The 19,661-nt window shown below is 37.4% G+C and overlaps 1 protein-coding gene across 1 annotated transcript in view; it reads left to right on the top strand.

Moving 5' to 3' along the window:
- Positions 1-10,757, top strand: part of LOC110101403 (lanC-like protein GCL2) — a 21,733-nt gene extending 10,976 nt beyond the window's left edge. The window contains exons 4-6 of the mRNA XM_020829283.2: positions 9,545-9,661; positions 9,742-10,056; positions 10,120-10,757. Of these exons, the coding sequence (XP_020684942.1) occupies positions 9,545-9,661; positions 9,742-10,056; positions 10,120-10,458 (771 nt within the window). The 3' untranslated portion in view covers positions 10,459-10,757. The remainder of the gene's footprint in view (positions 1-9,544; positions 9,662-9,741; positions 10,057-10,119) is intronic.
- Positions 10,758-19,661: the final 8,904 nt, after the last annotated feature.

Genomic DNA, 19,661 nt, shown 5'->3' with positions numbered 1-19,661 from the left:
GGAGAGAGATTGAATTTCCTGATATTGCACATCATAGCTCAGAGCAGTCACGTATAAGATTATTAAGTGATTTATCTTATGGATTGATTACAAAATAGTATTTTATGATTTAACCTTCCTAGATACTTATTTTGAATTTAGAGAGTTATATGAATTTCTAATTAAATTGAAAACTAAGTGCACCAACAGGTCCTAAGTTTCGGAAGCGCTGGCTGCGGGTACGAGATGTCTTCATTGTTAAGGGTATGTGGCTTTATGGGTGGATAAACTGCCTTGACTTCCCTGCGATTTGATGAGCTGATTACTTGAAGGAGAGAGATAGAGAGAGAGTGAAATGGGAACGGGATTCTTAGCTCATGAACGATATGCCGAGTTGAATCAGGCGACGGAGATCACTGTCTAGGATTCCACCCTTCACAACTCTTTTTGGTCCTACTTCGAAAAGCGCGAGAGACATCAGCGTGCGCGAGTCTTGGAATTCAGCGAACGGTGGTACTTTTCTCTGCTTTCTGTGGGGCAGTTTTACGATTATCTTGAGGGCAAACCAGCTATTGGGATATCCATGGCTTCTTCATTTGTTTTTTTCCAGGTGGTTAAGGAAAGATATTCTGTTACGGCAAGTCATGCGAAGGACGTCTAGTTGTTATACGGCGCGCGTCAGAACGGCGTTCTGCTGTTGAAGAGAAGGTTATCGGGTGATAACATCGCAGTGATTCTGTTCTGCCGTGATATACGTTAAGCGTTGTGACTCTGCTTTCCGCTGTTCGCGGTAACACTGCGATATTCCTTTTGATTTTATTCGAGTTATCGCGCTTTGTTTGATGATAGTGGTTTTTGCTGGCAGCACATGTGATTTTTATATGTGGGAGGGCAGGAGTTTGTGCGCTATAGGGTCGGTGATTGCCAAGAATTAGGGGATAGGAAGCTTGCTGAACTATTATTTAAAGGTCATTTAAAAAGAGGTAATTCTACTTTACATTGTTATGTAGTTTAGAGATTTCTGAGTTTCTTTGGTGCCTGTGTTTGTATTGTGTTTTGGAGCTGCGTTAATACTAGTTTCAGTGGAGTTGCTTGACACTACTAATAGTGAAAAAATTTCTGTTGTATTTTGTTCGGGGAAATTTACACTGTTAAGCATAACTGCTATATGTTCTTTGTGGTTTAATATTTAATAGTGAGTTTCAATATATTGATCCGGTCCAAGGCTGAATAGACACTGGTAATGGAGATTTTTTTTGTTATTATGCAGCAGAGCTGAAGCTATTTTGCTAGTCCTTGGCTCAAATTCTCTTGATTATGGGGCGTTGCACAGGTGGGAAGGCATGTGTTTAATTAGCGATATATATGTGCAATGAAGCCTTAACAGCCTTTGAATATGACTACAAAACCTATCTGAGCAGATGATGATTAGGTTTTTTTATATAGGTGTTGGGGGAATGATACTTTTTATGTAGGTGTTGCATTTGGCCTGGTGTCAGACTCGGTGTCGTGGAGATTATTTGGTCAAGTCTATAATGAGCGAAACCCTCAATTTTGTGTTGCTTGATTAGACAATGTGTTCAGGAAAATGGCAACTAAAGTTTAGCCAAGGAGCTGAAGTTATGTGCCAGCTGGTGCGATGGGCCACCGGTACATTGTGATATAGTCTGGAGAGGCTTACTTGTCTATATAGTTTTAGGTCTTTATTCTTTTTTGTCAATCCATGAATGATAGATCATAAGATCGAACTTCAAGTTGAAAAAAATTGGTGCTGATATAGTGTCACTAAGTTCTCAGGGTTGGAGATAGCGACTCGAACTGTATAATCTTATCTTTTCTTCATCATATATAATCTCATAAAAGCATTCTTGATGTTGTTGTTCTTTTGTTTTCTTGTTACCTCATGATTTCTAATTTTGGTGGAAATTGTTAGAATGTAGGCAAGGATTTGCACAATGTTTTGGATCACTTCTCCTTCGCAAAACCTTAGCTTCATACAGAAGTTAGTTTTGGTTAGACTAATTAATTACTGTCAAAACTAATAATGCCTCTACATAGATGAAGATAAAAATTATAATACGCTCTACTCGATGTTTCCCTTACATAATGGAGACCCCAACACTTTTCTCTATAAAACTGTAGGCTTCTCTAGAGAATTAATTATCTGCTCATCAAGGGCATTGCAAACAGTAGAATTTATTTGATTATCTACCGCGGCTAACATCATCGCAATATCTTCTCGTTCTTTAACTTTACTATTGCGAAATCTAGGTAGCTTTGCACATTGGAATTTATTGCTTATCATGGCACACCATGCGATTGGCCATAAGCAGAAACAATTCGTTATTTGACGAGTCAAGGCATCAATATTACTATGAATGAGCTGTGAGTCTAGATGATATTCCATAATGTTTTTGTGTATCATCTTAATTATTTATTCGATCATAGAAGATGATCAGTTGTAATTTTCCAAAACGATGAAAATCTGCAATACGACTGCATATATGGACTCTCATTAATACGATTTCCTATGTGCATGCCATCAGAACCGACACATCTCTTTAAGAGAGGTATGCAAGTTGTCGGACACGGACGACGCGTCGGACACGGCATGGACACGTGTCCGACACGATATTGAGAGTGTCGGAATTGTTAAAACATTAAAATTTAAATCGGACTCGGCGGCGACAGTTCGCTGTCCGACTTATTAAATGATAAAATCATCAGTTCTATTTTAGCTTTTCCGCGAACGAGAAGCCTATTTTTTCCATCCAATGAAAGAAATCTCTAGGGCGGGACTGTAATGTGCAGTCGATGCAGGCGGCAAACGGAGCCCAGCCTTCGCTCCGGTTCTGATCATCATTTCTGCTGCAGCCAAGCGCAGAGCTCGTCTTTCCCATTCCTTCGGTTCTTCGTCGTATTTCTGCTGTCATTCGATGGCATAAGTTCGCAATCAAAGGCAACAGAGCACCCTTCCTGCAGCGCAGGAGCCGAGACCTGTAATGGAATTTCGCCAGTTTATCTCTTGATGTGTTGAAAAACCTAAGTCATGGCTGGTACGATAGTTACAATGTGCGTAACCTGCTAGTAAGTGTGTGTAACTTGTTCGTACTGGCTAGGTCTAAAGTGCATTTTATCCTGTACTTACGGCCGGATGTCTACAATGCTCGGTACTGGTAGGTACATGCTTTTTTTTTCACGGAGGTAAAGCTCGGTTGTGAAGTCAGAATGGCTTTCGGTAACTGAGCGGTAATATCTGGTACGTGTAGGTACTTGCGTATGTATATGTCGGTATGCTAGTCTGCTGGTAACAATGCACTGGTTGATATTCTTCGGACGAGTACAGCTGTAACATAACTTGTACTCTATCACAGAATTAAAAAAAAGCAAAACTTCAGAAATTACCTTAAATAAAATTTTTTCCTGGGGGCGCTGCGCCCGGACTCCAAGGGTCGAACCCGCAGGGGGCGCGCCCTTGGACCACTGGAAGAGCATCAGAGATACAAGGATAGACACATTTTATTGCCAATTATGATTAATTAGAGGTAATAGTCCATGATTGGGCTCCTCAGAACTGTGTGGCAAGGCTTTAGTCGATAAATGCCACGGTGTGTCAGGGAACGTGCAGGATTTTGGTGGGAGCAAGCTTATCACCCTATATTTTGGGCCACCATGTGTTGTTGCCCACTTTATCTTGCTCTATAAAAATATTTTGGTGCAGCAAAAGAATATACAGAGGCTAAGTTGAAATCATATATGCTGGAATGTCATTGGATAACAATGATTGCAGATGATGCTGTTCTATTATCAGAATTTTATTATGAACTCTTTCTATAGACGTGTTAATGTGTATGATTTCTCCCACTTGAAAATTCTACTATTGTGAAGACTCGTTTGTCCTGTAGATTAATTATGTTTGAGAGATTCCAACAAATTAAGAAATGCTCTTCCAATGTCTGGTGATTTGTGAGAAGTGGCTATGCTATCTGATGGATTAATGATGTTTTGGGAATGCATGTAGTATTGTTAAATTAATAGTTCTTATGAGTATTTGTGTGGGATAATTATGACTAACATTTTGGCTTTACGTGAATGTCCAGTATTAGATATATGTTTGAGAAGAGGCTGACACAGGATAAACTGCTGTCTAATTTGATTATGAGATGTGGGACTCTAGATTACAAAAGGAAAGAAGTTAATAGTACAGAATGAAGAGAAAGTCAATGATGAAGATCATATTTTTGGAGCATTTGTTCTATACTATGTTTGAAGATAGGGGAGCCAAAAGCAACACAAAACTTTGCTTGTTTGGTCATTCATTTAAATCAGCCAAGTGATATTTTTTTTTAATCTTTTTAAATTAATTTAATGTTGGTAATTTTGACATAATAATTTTAATATGCTTTTTGTATTTGAAGGCTATTCAGAAAGAATGTCTTCAGTAAGACTTGCAAATCGTGTTTCACACATAAAGATTTGAATTTCATATAATGAAAGTATTCCTGAAAAAATATTTGTCCAAAATGAGAGGAGAAGAAAAATTATTATAGAACTTGCAGATTTTAGATATTTAGAGGAATTGGTTGTATCAAGAATTCTTGGTATGTAGATGGAGGATGGATCTCAAAAATGTGATGGTGATTCATTGGAGCTTCGCGAGCCTTATCTAATAACAATAGCAATAACTTCTTGGTCAGTGCTCCTCTTCCCTGTTGTAGAGATGGAGCACATACTCCATTTATCGCTCATGAGGAGAGAATAAATAACTCCACAACGTGCTGAAGACTTGTGATTTAGTGTGCATACAAATCTTCGTCTTCTATCAGGAAACCCCACTTTATAATGACAGGTGATAAGCAAGTATGTGGGATTTTACTGGGATGGGTTCGATTCGTGCCCTTGATATATGGGATTATTGAGGGTTGCAAATCTTTTCTCCAGATGACCAAGTTGGAAGCAATGATATTGATGTGATGATATGAAGGCAAATAACGCGAAATATCTGATATTTTTTCATTCCTCTATTGAGTATTCTGTAGACGTCATGCGTTGTATTAAATGGATTGTTTTGCTTAATATTTTTGTGTTTGTATAGACATTTGTATCTAAAATTCTTTATGTATAACAGGCTAAACCGTATCATGGAATTGATTTATTATTGCTTGACATTTTTACTATAATGTTACCTTAATTTTTATATATTATATTAAAAAATTATTATGCCGTGTCCACGCCGCACCCGTGTCCTATATTTTTAAAAATTGCCGTGTCCTGTGTCCGTGTCGGTGCATCATAGCGCATTACTTATTACTTTTTAGAGCAGGACAATCTCAATTTACGTGTATATTTTTTTTATAATCGAAGTAATGAATATCTTTTAGCTTTTGTTAAACTTCTGTCATTATTGAAGTTAGATCTCTTCTGAACTGTTGATCCATCAACTATTTTTTCATCTTCAACACACTTATGCTTAGCAAATTACATTTTTAGAAAAAAAAAGTTCATATTTCCTTAGTTGATGTGTGTATCTCTATCATTAAACATAGTGTCAGAGAAGGGCTTGCAAGATGGAGGTAAGAAGTATAAGAACAAGTGATTTTCATCATCAAGAATCATATAAATATTCCTCAAATATCAATTAATGGAATCAAATGTGATTTAGTGGATATATTTTTGTAAATGTGAGCCAATTTTAATCTCTACTTTTAATAAAGTTTATTGGAGAAGTCTTATATAAAGATATCAACTTGAACACATGCCTTTCACAATTATTTTATCAAAGACTCATCTGCCAAATATAGTTGAATAGCCGATAAAACTTTTTCGTTCTATCATGGCTTCTTAACCCATGGCCTTAGGCGCAAAACCATATGTGTGTCTTCTAAAGTTCTTATTAGATGAGAACATTGTGCATATTGGTTCTCTAAAGCTCGAAACACTTTCAAACATTGAATTTCTCTATATCAAATTCCATAATCAACATATTCCCCATTGACCTCAATCTAATATCACTTGCTTATAAAAGCACTGTAGTTTTATTTAAAAGCATCAATCACTGAGAAATATGATAAACACTCAAAATAAAATAAAAGATGTCAAGCACCATCCAAAGAGATTGAGATTTATGTGATTTAATTAATCAAGTGTACGCCTATGAGAGAGGAGAGAGATTTTGACCCATCGAACAAAAAGCTACAAATTAAGTCTTAGATAAGCATAGAGAACTCTTAAAGCATTTTCTACCATTGATTGATTCAAATATATCCCTAAAAATTTAGAGCAAACCCTGGAGGGTTGTATTTGGCTCACAACAATAAGTGAACCCCACTTGGTTTGCTTTAGGGTCGATACTTGTGATTCATTTTTCCTAGGTAATCTGTGAGCGTCCCTAGTTGAGCAGTCTATCATGAGCTTGCATGCTTGACGCTTTGGTTTGTGCATGGTGTCACTATGTTATAACGCCTAGGTTGTCCGCTTGCATACCTCACACATTTACTACCATATCTCAAGCCCATTGTTTATCAGTATTACCCTTTTTACAAATTTAAGTTAGTGTGATCCACCTTGAACTTTGATTGACTTATTAATTAATACCTGTCAAATTTTTAGCACTTTTAGCCTTAAACTAATGTGTTAGAGACTACATGAGTAAACCCTAGAGTCATACTATCATCTATCTTACTCTATTCATAGTTTGTTAAAGATGATCCATGATCAAAATTGACCTTGTGAGATGTGAATGCTTTTGTTTGTTTTCTATTTTTGGCGGGGGAGGATAATTGAGGTTTAATTTAAGATCTTTGAAGGAAACTAAATTATTTTCCAATTTATCCTCTTCAATAGAGTAAAATAAAGAAAATATGATAGTTAATTTAAAATTCAAGCGTCACCAGCTAATAACTATTTTGCAAGTAGATATGGGCTCCGAAAATTTGCACCCTGGCCTCTCTGCGGCCCCATTCTCTTTTTTTGGGTCGTCGAGGGGAGTTTTAACGTTTAAGTTACAAGACATATTTTCATAAGACATATTGGGTTTTAAATAAGACATCACCCATAGATTTCGCACTCATTTTGTGAGGACTTAATGATACGAGTTCAAGTTTTGTATAGGCGCAAGTCCCTATAGTTAATTACCCATCCCGATATTGAGAGAGAACTTTCGATTAAGGCTATTCGTCAAACAAATACATAGTATATGGAGTATAGTAGTAGTAGAATTTAGTACTTGAAAATTAAAATTTATGTCACTACACACTTCGAGCGGATTATGGGTGGAAAGATGATAAACCCGATCAAGATCCCATGGTTCCGTCGTCCCAGTTCATCATGGTCTCTAGTCTACTTAGTCAGAGAAGATAGTTGACCAAATCTGTAGAAAGATCCTTGTAGGCTGTCATGGATTGCTTCATCCAAGAGTACCTTGTAGACCTAGGGTGAATGTTTGTCTAAGGGATTAAATTTGAATCTGCCTTAGCTAACAGACGGCTTGTGCCCTTTCGATCATATCCTATTGATTCATCACTCAAAGATTTCTAGTCGTTGGGGAACATACGGGCTCTGACCTTGACCATAATTTAATGGTGCCATTTGGCATCAAAACCTCCCGATTAGAAGGTCTCGATTATAATTGTTTACCTATGGTGTCATTTGGCGGTGGAATCACATGTTAATTGACGTGGCATGTCCTTACTGACAAGAGACAATTTGAAAATGAATCATAGTGATATTCTCAACTAGACATTTGCTCTTTGTGAGTTGAGGTGATTTTCTAACTTGTTCACCCCGATAAAGCATTGCAGAGGGTAGATGGATTTTGCTTTAAGTATTTTGATATTTTTATTTCAATTTTAAATATTTAGGTTTGATGACTTTTGAGTTTTGACTTTTCATAGGAATTTGAGAGGCATTTTAAATGTTTGTGGTCCCCTTCGGTTGAGATTTTTCATCAAAATGGCCATCATCGGGATATTTATGGACACTTTTTCATTTTATTGGTCGAACCGTGTCGACTCTGTCTACTTGCTGACATAGGATCGAGTTTGTTGTCGACTTTAACTTTTATTAGTGAATCGTTTTCGTTATAGACTTTGAAGGCCTAATATGAACATGTAAAATAAATATCCTGGTCAATGCTACGATCATATATTTATTTGACAGTTTGAGTTGTATTGATTCTTATATATTCACATAGAAGGATTAGACTTGATCTTAAGTTCATTTTTTTACCCGCGCTATATCCTCAGATTTCATGTGTGTACGTACATCATGCTCATCGGGGCCCATGCGGGTATCTAATTACATGTATGCATATATGTTGACATTTACATTTGCACACCGCTTAATCGTGCTTGAATGATGTGTTTTACGTTTTGTGATGTGTATACGTATGATGTGAATGCATTAGTGTGCATTTGAATGCATGGGGGTGCTTTTGCAACTTTTGAGTATGATTTATTGTAAAATTATATATAAAAGCATTCAAATGCCTTTTGTTCACTTGTATCGATGTTGCGGATCCGGTGGCGCAATTTAACAGCACATTGAGCTTCATTTGTTGCGCATAGGTAGTGCAGCTTAGCTCATTTTTTCTTCTACGAGCTATCAAATTCTTCAATATTTAGCCTGCAGGAATATATTTTGCCTGCAGATATGCTATGTGATGCATCAGGGGCCTCCTACCTGTCGCTTGCAAGTAAGCTGGTATATGGTGTAATAGCCTAACTCCACAAGTTTATTGCCTCACTTTATCAGTGGCCCCGCAATTTTTACTACCGATTATCTGCTTTTGCTTACAAGTGAATCGTAGCGTTGCAAGCTTTATTTAACACTGCTTCTGGTCTAGCGCTACGTTTTTAGTAATCGACAGCTATTGCATGTAGGTGGACTACATTCAACGCGAATCTTGAAACATTGCTTGTAAGCGGGTCGTAGTGTTATGCTACGAGTCGCTTGTGGCTTCTTGCAAGCGAGCTGTCGTACACTAACTAATCTCCTATAGCGGCTAATAGGTTCTTGCATTTATCACAGCTTTTAGTGCAACTACCCATAAATGTACTGTTATTCTTCAAAGAATCTAACCCAACTTTCCTATCTTAGTGCAACTACCCATACACCAAACCTGCGCACAAGGGGGGGAAAAAAAATCCTTGTCCTCATTTTTCCTATTTCCATGCACAAAACAAAGCCGAAAATTGCATACTACCAGCTTTTCGAATCAACCATGCAACACCCCAAGAACATGAAAGCTTGCTTAGAAATAGGAAAGCAGTTCGATTTCATCCAATTTTTTTCGCAGATCCAATGCGATGCAAGTTGCACCAAATAAACCAATCTTCAGTCAGCATTTTAACATCAGCTGCTTTGAATTATGAAATCCAGAAAACAATCTTCAGTCAGCATTTTAACATCAGTTGCTTTGAATTATGAAATCCAGAAAATACTTGAACACCAATATCGAATCAATACCTTGCGGTTCCATTTATCTAAGCCGTTATTGTTACTCATAATTCCACATTAAGTTTGAAAAATCTGTTATTACTCCTTTTTGCATTCCTGCTTTAAACAGATTACATTACCCATTGGGGTTCCTAATGAGCTTCTGTATGGAAGAGCTGGATACCTGTGGGCTTGTTCTTTCCTTAACAAGCACATTGGAGTGGGAACAATCCCTTCCACCTATACAGTGAGTTGTGCTCTTACTCAACCTCTTACATCTCCCTTTACTTATACATTGAGTAATGAATTTTGCGGTAAACTACTTAGGATTCAATAGTAAAGGAAGTGATTAGAGAAGGAAGGAAGTTATCTAATAAAGGAAGCTGCCCTCTGATGTACGAATGGCATGGCAAGAAATACTGGGGAGCAGCTCATGGTCTAGCAGGAATCATGCATGTTCTGATGGACATGGAACTGAAACCCGAAGAGAGAGAATATGTTAAAGGCACCCTCCTCTACATGATCAAGAATCGTTTTCCAAGCGGCAACTACCCCTCCAGTGAGAACTCTGAGACCGACAGACTTGTTCATTGGTGTCATGGCGCCCCTGGAATCACCCTGACCCTAGTAAAAGCTGCTCAGGTGATTCCTATCTGACAATTCTTCATACTTTTCATCCTTTGTGATGTTCAACAATGGCTACAGGTGTTTGGTGATGAGAGATTTTTCAAAGCAGCTGTGGATGCCGCAGAGGTGGTGTGGAATAGAGGTCTATTGAGGAGAGTTGGGATTTGCCATGGAATTAGTGGAAACGCCTATGTGTTTCTGTCATTGTATAGGTTGACGGGCAATGCTGAGTACCTGTACCGTGCGAAAGCGTTTGCCTGCTTCCTCCTTGACAGAGCTCACCAGCTGGTTTCAACAGGTCAGATGCATGGTGGTGATAATCCCTTGTCATTGTTTGAAGGCCAGGGTGGCATGGCCTATCTCTTTCTCGACATGACCAGCCCCACTGAATCAAGGTTTCCTGCTTATGAGCTTTGAATCTCTCTCGTTGAAGTATAAGATTTCGTTTGGGACAGCTTTCTTACTGCTTCTTAAAGCAATTTTAATTTTTGTACTAAGAAGTTACTTTAAGAAGCAATAAGAAAGCTGTCACAAATGAAGCCTAAATGTAACACTGCATCAAGGTTTGGCTTACTGTTCAGTTAGAGCTGAGCTTTGCGTCTCCTGTGAACTTCTGCTATGGTCTGAATTAAAGCTAAACTAACCCAATGGTAGCTAAATTTCTAAGAATTTAGCTTATTTTGATCTTCTGCAATGAACTGAATTTTTTTTTCTTACTGTTCGTTAATTTACTTGGTTTATTTGGATTGTTATACTGCAATTGTTCCTCGTTGCTCCTTAATTTGTACTATTAGAGTATAACACAGACGCATTACTATGTTTATTGACCATCAATGAGTTAGCATCATTCCAGCTGATAAGCACCACTGCCTTTTGTTCTGTGGAAGAAGTGGTCATATTTGTGGAGACAATGGGAAGGAATATGAATGATGGCAAATTTTGTAATATTTTGGTGAACAAAGTCTTATTATCTTATCCATCCTTACAAAGATGGAATAAAGTTTCTTTAGTTAAGACTTAAAGAGGGTTGCATTTGCTGAATGTGACTTCTTATTGTCATGATTTTTTTTATTGTATTTAAGTGTGGTGCTTATAAAATTCGAAGGAATGTGATTTATCGAGAAAAAAATATTATGAATAAGAAACTAATGCTTTAAAAAACCGGATTAGACCGGATCAGTTGTGCCGGTCTCTATTAATTTGTTAAAACTGTTTTTAAAGTTATAAATTATTGAACAGGCAGTTCAAAGGTTAATTGGCGAATCAGGTGCTAGGGTTTTAAAAACCAGTAATAAATTTTTATTTAAATAAATATTTAATGAATTTAATTAGGCTAAATGTTTTAATTAATGACTAAGTTTAAATTTTTATTAGTTTTATATTAAACAAAATAAAAAATACTTTACAAATAAGCCATGGTCCAAATATATCAATAATATATCAATGTGCTTTTTTTTGATGAAGGAAGTAAATAGGTTATGCAAATATAATATATAAAATTAAAATTTAATAATACAAATAATATTTAATTTTATAATAATTTTTTCCCAATTATATTAATTATCTATATAATTTTTAAAAATTTTTATCAGATATTTTTAATAATTGCAATAATATATAGTGAATTATGATTATATTTATAATATTAAATTGTGTATCTTTTCATATGTATAAATTATATTTTAAATTAATAATAAGTTAGAAATTATTTTATTAAATTTAAAATATAAATTAAATTAATTTTATTTGAATATGAAATATATTGTTTATTAAATATATGATTGTTAAATCTCTAACTTTATTTTTAATATTTGAATATTGATTGTATGATAAGATGAATTTGTGTTTAAGTTTATAAGTTTAGATCATCATTTTTATTTAATTTTAACAATTTATTATTATTTGCATACATCTTTAGACCTCCAATTGAACGATCGACTATGAACCCCATGTATTTGATTGTATTGTCCTACGATCCTGATGCAAGAACTTCTTCTATAATTAATTGTAGCTAGCTTATTGCTGCTTTGTTTCTAGGTTCTATGATCTCCTTTTGGTGATTGAGTAAAATATTTTTCTATTCTTTTTTTTTTTATAATTTTGTCTAATTGGGCCACGCTCGTGCCAATGGTTAGGTTATTCCGAACAGAATAAGTTCTTCCTGGATGCCTAAAAGTTTTATAATATGGGTATATATTTTATTTATTTGTTAATTATTTTTAAGTTACAATTTTTTTTTTTTTGAAAGATATGAAAGTAGTACAAATGAAATCTAAAGTTTAGTTTGTGTACTTTTTTTTTTATTGTTTTATTTCATGTCACAATAGTAATATTTTTATTTGTAATTGAACTTTTGTTGCTTTAAATAACTTTTATATTAAAATTTATTTCATATAATAATTTTAAAAAAATTATTTTCTCTAAGAGTTTTTTTCAAAACAGTAAGAAACTATCACAAATGAAATCTAGCTCCTATAATTATTCATATAAGGTTCTTCATTTTACACTTTATAGTATGTAGTGTTTGCCCAAGCTATCAAATCATTCTTTCATCTGAATAACCAAATGAATATTGGCTTAGATTTCCATGGCAAGTATCTATCTTCTAATATAGTCAACTAACATCCAATTCATCCTTATTTTCACCTTAACAAATAGCGCTATATTACTCAAACTATACATAGGTACCTACTAATCACAAAAACAACAGGAAGACTAGTTTTTTCTTATGGAATGTTATGTGAAGTTTAAATGCATTGTTACTGAAAAAGAAAACTAGCCTTAGAGCATCTCAACCGACGCCAAATGAGCATATGGCATCGTTCGGTCTCTCTAGCAGAATCGTCAAATTATTTTTTGTCAAATATACTTGCGGGTGAACAGTACGACGTCAATATTGGCGTCACACTGTTCACCTACGTTATTTTGCTATCTCAATCGGAAAAACGCGCAAAAGAGAGAAGGATCATTACCTTCGCAAAAGCACATAAAATGACGTTCGATTGGAGCACTGCGATATTTTGGAGTTTTGCTATATTTTGCTGTGAAAAATAGAGTTATCCGTTGGAGATACCCTTAACAGAGAAAAGTTACTACTTGGGACGGCAATTCTCCGTTGAAACTGCTCACTAACGTACAATAGTTTCAGCGTTCCCCTTATCTATCTGCAAGTATTTATATGTCTCTATGGTGCAAGCTGAGTTTCAGTAGAGAGAGATCTATATATGGAGAGAAGGAGAGTTCCTTGTTGTAATAGGACGGAGGTGAAGAAAGGTAGGTGGAGTGCAGAAGAAGACGGTAAACTAGTTTCGCACATTCAGAAGTATGATCATCAAAATTGGAGATCTCTTCCAAAACGAGCAGGTTGAGCTATACTTTCCCTCTTATTTTATTTTTTGTTTATTTTACTTATCTATGTAGTTCCTTTTGAAAGGGAGTCCAAACGGAACAGAGAAAGATGGAAGAAGACAGAAGCTTGGAAAGAAAGAGAGGGAAAAATGAATATGTTTCAAATTAATCAAAGTGTTACAGATATATATAATAAGCAGTAAGAGAAATGAATAAAAGAAGCTAGAGTACAATATAAGCTTATGGTAATCCCTGTTCTAATACCTTTTACTTTGCTTTCTTAATTCAGAGAATTATATCATGATGCACTCTATCAATAAGGCTAATGTTCATTGTTGGTGCTAATGATGACGCTTGCCATCATCGTCGATGCTGACGCATGCCAACACCAATAAACTCAAGGTTTTTAAAATCGAACCAGACCGATCGGTTCTCTTGTGAATCAGTCGGCCGGTCAGTTCATTTCATCAGAGGATCGAGCTTGCAGAAATTTGGAGGAAACCATTTGGCCCGAAAGTCGGACCGGCAAACCCGCGAACCATGGCCTGTTTTGAAAAACAATCTGGTTCAATTAAAACGAAATATCATCAGTTGGAATTAGATCGAGTGGTGTATGAGAAAATTTTATGAAAGAAAAAACAAATATTCCTATTTCAACCCCATCGATCTCCTCAAGCAGTGTATGAGAAAAATTATTGGTGTTGGCTGATTCACAATTGAACCGGCCGGTCCGCTTCGATTTAAAAACCTTGAGTTTATTGATGTTGGCATCATCACAACATTGACGATGATGGCAAGCGTCATCATTAGCACCAACAATGAACATTAGCCTTATTGATAGCATGCATCATGATATAATTCTCTGACCAAGAAAACAAAGTAAAAGGAACTACATAGATAAGTAAAATAAACAAAAATTAAAATGAGAGGGAAAGTATAGCTGAACCTGCTGATTTTTTGGAAGAGATCTCACAGCTTTGAATGATCATACCTCTAAAATGGTGCGAAACTAGTCTACTGTCCTTCCTCTGCAGTCCACCAAACCTTTCTTCACCTCCATCCTATTACAACAGGAATCTCCTTACTCCCATACATATATCTCTCTCTACTTAACCTCAGCTTGCACTTAGAGAAATATAAGTATCTTGCAGGTAGACAAAGGGGACTAGCTGAAAAGACTTATGTTAGTGAGTAGTCAACAGAAGAATTCCGCCATTTCGTGAGCTTTTGCCTATAAAGGCCTCGTTTTCCCTTTACAGTAAAGATATGCAATTAACTTCATAACATCCATAAGAAAAAACTTCATGTTGTACGGGGTTTTGTGATTTAGTACGTACCTCTGGTATATGTTTGAGTAATATAGCACATTTTGTTAAAGGTGAAAATAATTTGATAATTGGCTGTTAGTGACGATATTAGAAAAAGATTACAATTGCGATTTGGAAGATCAAAAGCCAATATCTCAGGATTAGATGTGGAAAGAGATTATTTGATAGCTTGGATACAATCCGATCGATTGCGTGCCCGTGCGGGCTTCAAGCTTGAACTTGTCGGATTCACTAAACCGGACTTCCAGCCCGACCTTCCTTGTACCACCTGCCGGCCGCCAATGTCACGATCCGACCCGATCGGACGGACCGCTCGCACGGGTCGCGACACGTGAAACGACAACTGACTGACGCAGGAAATTGGCTTTGGAATTTGCTTACTGAACTAAATCTTTCCAATTTTTCAACTCAAACACCAACACACAGAAAACAGCCGAGCTACTATAATCATCAAATGCAGCGGAACAACATCATCTATATTTTTCTTTCTTTCCTCAAACAATCATCTACAAATACGGGTACAATGGCTAACAAAGAAATTTACAGAAGAAAAGCCATGAACGTACAAAATCAAAAGTACAAAGTACATATCACAGATCGGACTCTGAAACTCTAGTCTGGACTTCCTTCCCTTTCCCAGAAACTGAAAATCACAGAAAACAGAGAGTGAGCTCAACAGCTCAGCAAGCAACAAACCTCCAATCAAAATTCTCAGAATCCAGAACAAGAATCAGACCAGATATCGGACATCTGGGGTAACAGAAATCAATGTCGGACAATTCATAACAAAACAGATCAAATCAGAACAAACTGACTGAACAAATTCAATCAAAAACTGAACTGTAACGGAAACAGAGTTCGTATCAAAATCAGAAACAGAACAGAATCAGACATATCAAATCAGAAACGGAATCGTACAGAAATCAGAAAGTCAGATCATATCGGAACGGAAACAGAATCGTAATCAGAATTCGTATCAGAATCATATCATACAGATCAGAATCGAGATTCATATCGTACGGAAATCAGAATCAGATTTGCTAGAGAACAGAGTAATGAAATCAGAATCATATCAAATCAGATATCAAAGATATATAATTAATAGCTAAATTCCCTGAACTGACTGAATCTCAGTAGGAATCCAGCCCTTATGTCTCCCTTTGTGCTCACGGCACAGAACAGAAAATGTGCTTATAGCACCAAAAATACATATATAGTGCTTATAGCACGCTAAACAGATCCTTGATCCGGCAGAACAGATAATCAGATTGAGCTCATTCAGATTTTCCCAGACACTACTAATCTCATAGGATCAGACCCCTTAAAATCTCCCTTTATATAGCATATACAATTAGTAATATCATCCAGAGAAACCAGAAAAATCAGAAATCAGACAAAAATCGGCAGTCCAACGGCAGTATACGGCAATTTACATAATTTTTTCTTAAAAATCAAAATTCACTCAAATTTGCACAGAATATAGATAACAACATTTCATAACATTATTCACTGGCACAGATAATTTTAAATTTCACAAAAAAAAATCCAGTCGACTAAAAACACGCGTTGAATCAAAAAACACCCGACAAAAATCTTCAAAATACAGTCAAAACGTGCGCACTCGGCAAAGGCAATAATAACAAAAAGTTACGCGGTAAAACTGAACCATCAAAAGATACGGAACGAAAATCGCTAACGAAACAAAATCCGTAAAAAAAAAAAAAAACCCAAGAAAATACCGCAACAAACACTGAGGTTCTGAAATTGAAGAAAGGCGGAAATGTGCCTTACCTTGTGTCAGCAAAATTCCCTGAACAATCTCTTCGGACGAAAAACGGCTCCGCGTCGTCGAAAATCAACTTTTGCAATGTTTCCTCGACTATACTCTCTCCTCAGAAAACAGATATTTTAGATTTTTTGATTTTCCTCTATCTTCAAAAACGATTCTGATTTTCAGCTTTATAATACACAATCGGCCCGGCCGATCGCCGATTCGTCCAGGACGATCAGACAAAATTGGATCGTCCTGACGGTTCCCAGAACTAGTTTCAGGCGGATATTTTGAACAGTGCCAATCGGCCTGGCCGAAGTCTCGATCGGCCTGGACTGATACTTACAGAAAAACACCTGGACAATCTGGCAAATTCTGGACAGATTCTCAACTGATCGTCCGATCACCAGAATACCGTCCTGGACGATCCATGAGCAGATTTTGATATTACAATCTCCCCAACTTCAGAAAAATATCGTCCTCAACAAATTATCCAAATCCAAACTCAGTCAGAACAAGTACGGGTACGACTGTCTCAATGTCAGACTCATTCTCCCAAGTTGCTTCCAGCGCAGTGGTGGCTTCCACTAGAACTTTAAAGCTATCAGAAATTGTTTAATTTCTTAAACTTTCGGAACGTCCGTAGCCAAAAATCAACTCTGGCTCTTACCTTGTACGCCAGATACTTCTAATCACAACTTCATGCAGCAGATACCCTGTCTTTCGCAGAGGTCTTGATCCCACTTCCCTCAGAGTGGATACGTGAAAACACATTATGCACGTCGGCATCGGAATCAGAAAGCAACAAGTCTGTAAGCAGTTTTTCCAATCCTTTCCAGGATTTCAAAAGGTCACATACCTCGGACTTAAGCTTGCCACCTGACGCAAATCTGCTCCAACCCATTCATAGGACTGTACTTTGACATACAACAAAGTCACCAACTGAAAACTCAAACAAACGCTGTGCTTCTGATTGTAATACTCTGTTGAGGTCCCTGAGCCGCTTCAATAAATTAGTCCTTAATCAAACTGATCTTCTGAGCAGTTTACATCAGGCCAAAAGTGGCACCCAAACCTGTCTATCTCCGACCTCCGTCAGAGTCAAAGGAGTACGGCAAACTTACTGCCATACAATAGCCTCGTACGGTGCCATAACCGATACTGGACTGGAAACTGTTGATTATAAAGGCAACCAATAAATCAGGGATATGATTCTTCCCAGCTGTCCGCCAAAATCCAGAACACAAAGCTCAAAACAAGTCTTCAGTACTGAATGGTCCCTCTCAGACTGTCCGTCGGTCTGAGGATGAAAGGCTGTCTGAAAGCAGTTTTCGTACCCAAGCCTTGCTTGAATGCCCTTCCAAAGTCTGGAAGTAAAATCGTCCGTACTCGATCAGAAACAATCAATTCGAGGCACACCATGCAATCTGACTATCTCCTCACATATATCTATGGCCAAATGATCCACCGATCGGTCTGTCTGATGGAAGATTGGGCGGCCTTCGTCAGTCGATCTACTACCACACCAAATAGCGTCGTGCCCTTGTCTTAGATCGAGGAAATCCATAGCAAAATCTCCCATCGTCACCTCCTCCACTTCCACTCAGGGAATGGCAACGACGCAAAGTCACCTGGTCGTTGATGCTCTGACCTCACCAAGACAGGTCCTCGCATGCGACACAAACTCCACGCAACATCCTTCATCAATGCCCAGGCCACCAGAACAAAAGCTTCTATCAGCGTACATCTTACCACTGCCTGGATGGAATCGTGTAGCCTGACTGGTGAGATTCGTACATTAATCTCCTGCCATCAAATTCCAGACACAGGTTACCCACAACCTGTTCTTTTGTGCAGAAAATAGCCACCAGAATGCAGAAATTGCGAAGTTCAGAAGTCTTTACCGGATCTAATCTGGCAATCAACTTCGAATAGTTCAGAATCTGACTTCTGGGCTTCTTGAATCTTTGTCTCCAAAGAAGATGACTCTCATCTGAGCCCAAATCCAAACTACTGGGGAAATCACCTCCAATTGCAAACGCTCCATGTCTCGAACCAAGAAAGTCATCAAAAGTAAGTTGCAAACTGATAATCCAGAAGACTTTCTGCTCAGAGCATCCGCTAACAATTCGCCTTCCCCAGGCTGATACTGAATGTCAAAATCATAGTCCTTGATCAACTCGAGCCAATCTTCTCTGTCTCAAATTCAGATCTTTTTCCTGGGTGAATGTACTTCAGGCTCTTATGGATCATAAAAATCTCCATCTGACGCTATACAGATAATGCGCCAAAATCTTCAAAGCAAATACCACTACCAGCTACTCAGATCATGTTCGGGTAATTCTTTCATGTGGTTTCAACTGTCTCGAAGCAAAGAATTACCTGACCATGCTGCATCAAGGACACATCCCAGTCTTTCAGTGAAGCATCACAAACACCTGAAATCCTTCCGTACCTGACGGAAGTTGCTAACACTGGAGCTGAAGTCAGACAATCCTTGCAATCTCTGAAAACTAGCTTCACAACTCCGGTTGTCCAAACAAAAGCTACTGACTTTCTGTGTCAGTCTCGTCAAGAGGCGTCGAAATCTGTGAAAATCCTTTCACAAAATATTCCTATATCCCGGACCATAGCCCAAAAAATACCTATGTAACTCAAGAATACCGTAGTCGGCCTTGGGCCAAATCAGCAATCTGCCTGAATCTTCTAGGGATACACAGGAAATACCTTCTCCCGCTAACCCATGCCAGAAAAAGAAATGCTCTTCAGCAGAATTCACACTTGGAGAAACTTGCAAATACAGCTGATGCCGCCTCAAAGCTACAATACAATCCTCAATGTCTGGCATGATCATCCTCGAAGCAGAATTAACCAGAAATACGTGATGAAAAACGATCAAAACTGATTCGCAAATACTCCCTGAATACTCGGTTCTAATCAGATCCATGAAAAATCGGCGGCGCATTGGTTATCCCAAAAGGCATAAACCAAGAACTCGTAGTGCCACGTATCGAGTACTGAAAGCGGGTCTTCACCACATCAGCTTCCTTCACCTTCACCTGATAGTATCCAGTCTCAAATCAAATAACAAAAACACAGAAGATCCGGAAAGCTGATCAAAATAAGTCAATCAATCCGGGACAAAGGATACTTGTCTTGATTGTGCATTGTTC

The sequence above is a fragment of the Dendrobium catenatum genome, unplaced genomic scaffold (genome assembly GCF_001605985.2).
Source record: "Dendrobium catenatum unplaced genomic scaffold, ASM160598v2 fragScaff_scaffold_716, whole genome shotgun sequence".
NCBI lineage: Eukaryota > Viridiplantae > Streptophyta > Magnoliopsida > Asparagales > Orchidaceae > Dendrobium > Dendrobium catenatum.
The sequence above is the reverse complement of the archived record's forward strand: the minus strand, read 5'-3'. Positions and strand labels throughout refer to the sequence as shown.